General features: G+C 44.1%; 1 protein-coding gene across 1 annotated transcript in view; it reads left to right on the forward strand.

Annotated features, from left to right (window-relative positions):
• Positions 1-1548: 1548 nt before the first annotated feature.
• Positions 1549-4808, forward strand: part of LOC119409551 (nuclear factor of activated T-cells, cytoplasmic 1) — a 160398-nt gene continuing 157138 nt past the window's right edge. Inside the window, exon 1 of the mRNA XM_037676449.1 lies at positions 1549-1685. Within this exon, the coding sequence (XP_037532377.1) occupies positions 1577-1685 (109 nt within the window). The 5' untranslated portion in view covers positions 1549-1576. The remainder of the gene's footprint in view (positions 1686-4808) is intronic.

The following is a 4808-nucleotide window of genomic DNA, read 5'->3' on the forward strand; positions in this document are numbered from 1 at the left end:
TTTTACTTGAAAACTTAAAAGTTTATAGGTCGGTGTCTCTTTAAGCAAAAAAAAAAAAAAAAGAGAGAGAAATCTTTACTTGCTCTGTTTACACTTACACTAAAAGAGACACTTTTTAAATTGTTTTCTAAAGATGTTAACTTTTTACTTCAAGTGTAAGCCTTCAATTGTTGGACCTCTTCAGTTTAAGAGAAAAAGTCTTATTAGGTTCTGTTTGCACATTTAAGATGTTTTTTATTCTGAGATTTCTGTTTTAATCTGAAATAAAGAACCTACATTTATTTGCCTGGGACCACTTTTAATTCTGGTAAAAGAGTTGTTTATTATGGTGCAGTTTGTTAACAGTGAAAATGTGAACTGGGTAGGCAAGAAAAGACAAATGCTGAACTTTCGTTTGGAGCTTTTACTGGGAGGAAATTTTAGTAACTGAACCTCAGTGAGTTTTAATTGAACACCCCTGCTGTATTTCCTTAGGATGAACATATGGGGGTGGCACGGAGGGCGGTTGGTGGAGCTGCTGCCTCTCACCGAGAAGGTCGCCGGATCAAATCCTGACCAGGGGCCTTTCTGGTTGAAGTTTGCATGTTCTCTCTTTGTTTGTGTGTTTTCTCCAGGTACTCCAGTTTCCTCCCACAGACCAAAAACATGCATGTTAGACTGACTGGTAACTGAATTGTCTCTAGGTGTGAGTGAGAGAGTGAATGGTTGTTTGTCTCGTTGTCTCCGAGTCCCTGTGATGGACTGGAGACCTGTCCATGGTGTCTCCCGCCTCTCACACAGTGATAGCTGGATATGGGTACCAGTAGCACCAGTAGGAAGAAGCGGGTAAAAATAATGAATGGATGGAATATGTTTTTCTAAGTGGGCTGCTTATATATTTATATTTTTATGTAAACATGTAAATAAACAAATACCAACAATTTATTATAGATCCTTAACTTAATAATATAACAAACTTATTATTATTATTATTATTGTGCACACAAGTGTGTCCAAGGGGATCGCCCAGGGCATCTTTCCAGCTAGAAGCGCCAGTACACACGAGCGAGCGCGCGCACCCCCCCCCCCCCCCACACACACACACACACACACACACCACCACACACACACACACCTCCCGCCTCCTCTGAAGGGATCCCAGGGTGGAAGACATCATCCGGCGGTCTAGGAGGTTGCAGAAGCCGGTCTCGTCATCTCTGATGGGCGGCGCACGCACCGGAGGTGGAGGGGGGGCGGAGGGTGTTTTCCAGCTTTAAAAGCACCGGAGCCGGCTCCTCCAACAAACCGCGCTGCGTCATCGACCCGGGGAGACCGAAAGACAAACAAACAAACAAAGAATAAACAAATAAACGAAAAGAAAGACCGCTCCGAGGCGAAGCTCGCTGCGCGCTCCTCTCCTCGCGCTCCTCTCCTCGCGCTCCTCCTGCGCCCCTTCTCTCTGCTGAACGTGACGCGCATCGTCCTCCAGGAGTCAGAGCGGCTTTTTAAAACACTCACTCTGTGGCGCACGTGCACCAGGTGGACACCTTCAGCTGAGGACGACGCACGCTTTGGGGACAGTAGCGCAGCTTGTTGAATGCAGGACACGTTGAGCGTCAGAGCCAAGTTCAGCTTTGGAGCGAGAGCCGGGAGTGCGCGAGGACTTCTCACGTCTCTCACCGCCGACATGAAGTCTGCAGAGGAAGGTACAGCAGCCTCATCCCTGTCATCACTAACATGCGTGCGTCATGTGCTGGTTAGAGATGCAGCTGCAGCGCATCATGCAGACTGGCTGGCAGCTTAATGAAAGTTTACATTCATTTCTTCTAAAAGATATATTTTTTTAACGATTTGTATAAAATGACATTTAAGACACCTTTTCCCACCACAGCTGATTTTTAAAAAGAAAAACAAAAAAATTACAGTTGACACTTGTGGCTTTGACATTTTGAACTCTGCAGAATAATCTGAAGTTCACGCGCAGTGATTGACGTGCACCTTTGTTTCATCTCCTCCTGCTGGGTGTGCAGGTGCCTCTCTGCATGTGCAGTTAAAGATGTATTGGGAGGGGGTCACACTCAACTCCACAACTGCATGTTTTCCTTTATTTATGCCAAATGACTCATTTCAAAAGCCACCATAATGAAATTATATAAATATCATTTCAGGAATTGCAGAAGAGCCTGAGCTTATTTTAGATTTTTCTATGAAGGATGCTTCAAAAAGCCTTTATTTTGTGCCTTTCTATTGCATTTATAGTAGTAAACCTTTATTTGGTTCATCAGCTGTCTGTCTTCTTTTGACTTCACCCGTCGCGCTGAGTCCACTGGCTTTGTGTGGGGTTTTATTTCATCTTTGAGCTTCCAGACAAACGGGTGCAGGCCCATTATTCATTTCAGCCCCTCGGTAACTAAGCCTCGTAATTGGTTGCAGGCTCGTGAGTGTGTTTGAGAACAGGAGCGAGCGAGAGCTGTGATCTTCTGGGATGTCGAGTAGCCAACTTGAGAGGGAGTCGTGCCTAACCACACACAGATTCAGCAGTGTGTCGAGTGCTGTGATCACACGTGAACTTAGATGTCAGGACGAGAACAAAACGCACACACACACACACACACTGTAAGCCATCCCAAAGTTTTAGTTCAGCTTCAGATGACTTCTGTGTTGGACCACATCTGTCCCTCTGAGGTCCTGTTAACGTGATCCCAGCCCAGACCACAACCCCTGTTTCTAAAGCCCTCCATTCCTTAGTGTTGTGGACAGAGAATGTTTTCATCATGATAACACAATTAGGAAAAGCATCTGAGGACAGGAAGAGCACGCTCTGTGCAACAGTCAGTGAGGACAAGCCGAGAAGCTTGGTGTTCAAATGTGCTTCAATTTACCAGTTCTTTGAACCCCACAAACTGGGAGCCTGTTTCATTCTGTTGGTTCAGAGGGCACGATGTGCAACCCAGAAACCCCACGTTTGAAAATCGTGCAGAGTGCAAAAGTGAAAGCCTCAACGTGATGAGTGGGTGTTAGAAGAAGTTTGTTGCAGCTGCGCTCATCGACAAACACGCGGATGTGTAAAAAACGTGTTAAAAAATTAGCTACAAATCTAACCGAAGGCAGTCAGGCCTGACATCAGGAGGTGTGTCACGATGGGTGGAGTGGGACAGGAGATTATCATCTGCTCAAAGCAGAAGAGAGAAGCACCAGAGAGGACCGGACAGAGCCATACAGCTGTTGCATGCTGGTGAGGCAGAAATGAGTTTCCAGGCTGAAGAGCAGGAGTTTGACTTGGGCTTTGTGTTTGGAGACAGTGGTGGTGTCCATGAAGCAGAGGCAGGTGAGACGCTCCTCTGTATCCAGTCATGATAAATAGATGGCTTATTAAAGACTATGTTGCTGTTTGAAACAAAATGAAAAGGACTAAGATAATATGACTTTTTGAATCTATTTTGTTCTGTTACACATTGTGTCTATTAATATATATTTTTTTTTATTGCATGCCAATAAATAGCTTCTGAAAGTGGGTTTTTATGAACTAATTTTACATTTCCTGCCCCCGTATTGAGCAGCATGTGACAAACTTGTCATTTCATGTGATGCACAGCATTGTGATTTACAAATATAGCATGTTTCAGAGGGGACATGCATCAATGGGTTTCAGTTTGTTTCTTTCTCACCTGGTTTTAACCTCGTGGACGTGATTAGAAAACAACGGTGGGTGAGATTTACCTTCGACTCAACAGCTAACCACGCAAAGTTTCACTGATGTACCTGTTTCCCCTGACTCAGTCTGCATGTCACTTGCACTTGAGTGTCTTTGTGCACCTTTAGACTGTGCATGTATTGTCTGTGTGTAGCGCTGCAGCTAACTCCCCTTGACTTAATCACGAGCTCGGAGCGATGCGAGAGTGCTGTCAGCTGTCCACAGGGGAGGGCCTAATTCGCTCAGTGAGTGATGCAATCAATCAAAAGGAGCATCAATCAGCGCTGCAGGAGGAATTCCTGTAGAGTACATATGACAGCAGGGTGTGCCAAACAGAGCTGCAGATGAAAACTGATCAAACAAACCCGAGTGGCTCTGCAAGTTACGACTGCACAGCACATACAGTAACAACTTTGAGGCCATTGCGTAACCTCAACAAACTATTTTATAAGACGAGGTCGTGTCACTTTTTGGGAGTCGTAAGATGTGAGTAGGTTTTCTTTTTGAAATCAAGTTTTGGCTCATGTCTAATGCTTGACCACGACCTTTGGTACAGTTTCATGTGCAGGTGAATTTATCAGGCAAATATTAGAATTGCAAAACAAAACTGCAAAGACGTAATGAATGAAAACTGACGGTGGAGAGTGAAGCATAAGAAAGGTAAACCATAAATGACTCATTACATTTAAAAACCAAGGTCAATTTATAACCATTTTAAATTATAAAAAATACCTGAGATTGATTGTAGAGTGAGTAAAGACAGCAGCAGAGTGAGGACTTGTGGTCAGTTTGTCCTCAAGCAGTCTAAGCCTATAGCAGCATAACTAAAGGATCGCTCAGGAAACCCAAGCCAACACTAACTATAGGATTTAACAAAAAGGAAAGACTTGAGCCTAATCTTAAAAGTAGACAAGGTGTCAGCCTCACGGTCAGAAACTGGAAGTTGGTTCCACAAGAGAGGAGCCTGATAACTCTATGCTCTGCCTCCCATTCTGCTTTTGGGAATCTCTAGGAGCCACAAGTAAACTCTGAGAGAAAAGTGTTCTGTTTGGAAACTTTAGAAGAATAAGATCTTAAATGTAAGATGGAGCTAGGTTGTTGAGAGCTTTGTATGTTAGAAGTAAGATTTTGAATC

Source organism: Nematolebias whitei, chromosome 5, assembly GCF_014905685.2.
Source record: "Nematolebias whitei isolate Nwh7 chromosome 5, NemWhi1, whole genome shotgun sequence".
Taxonomy (NCBI): Eukaryota; Metazoa; Chordata; class Actinopteri; order Cyprinodontiformes; family Rivulidae; genus Nematolebias; species Nematolebias whitei.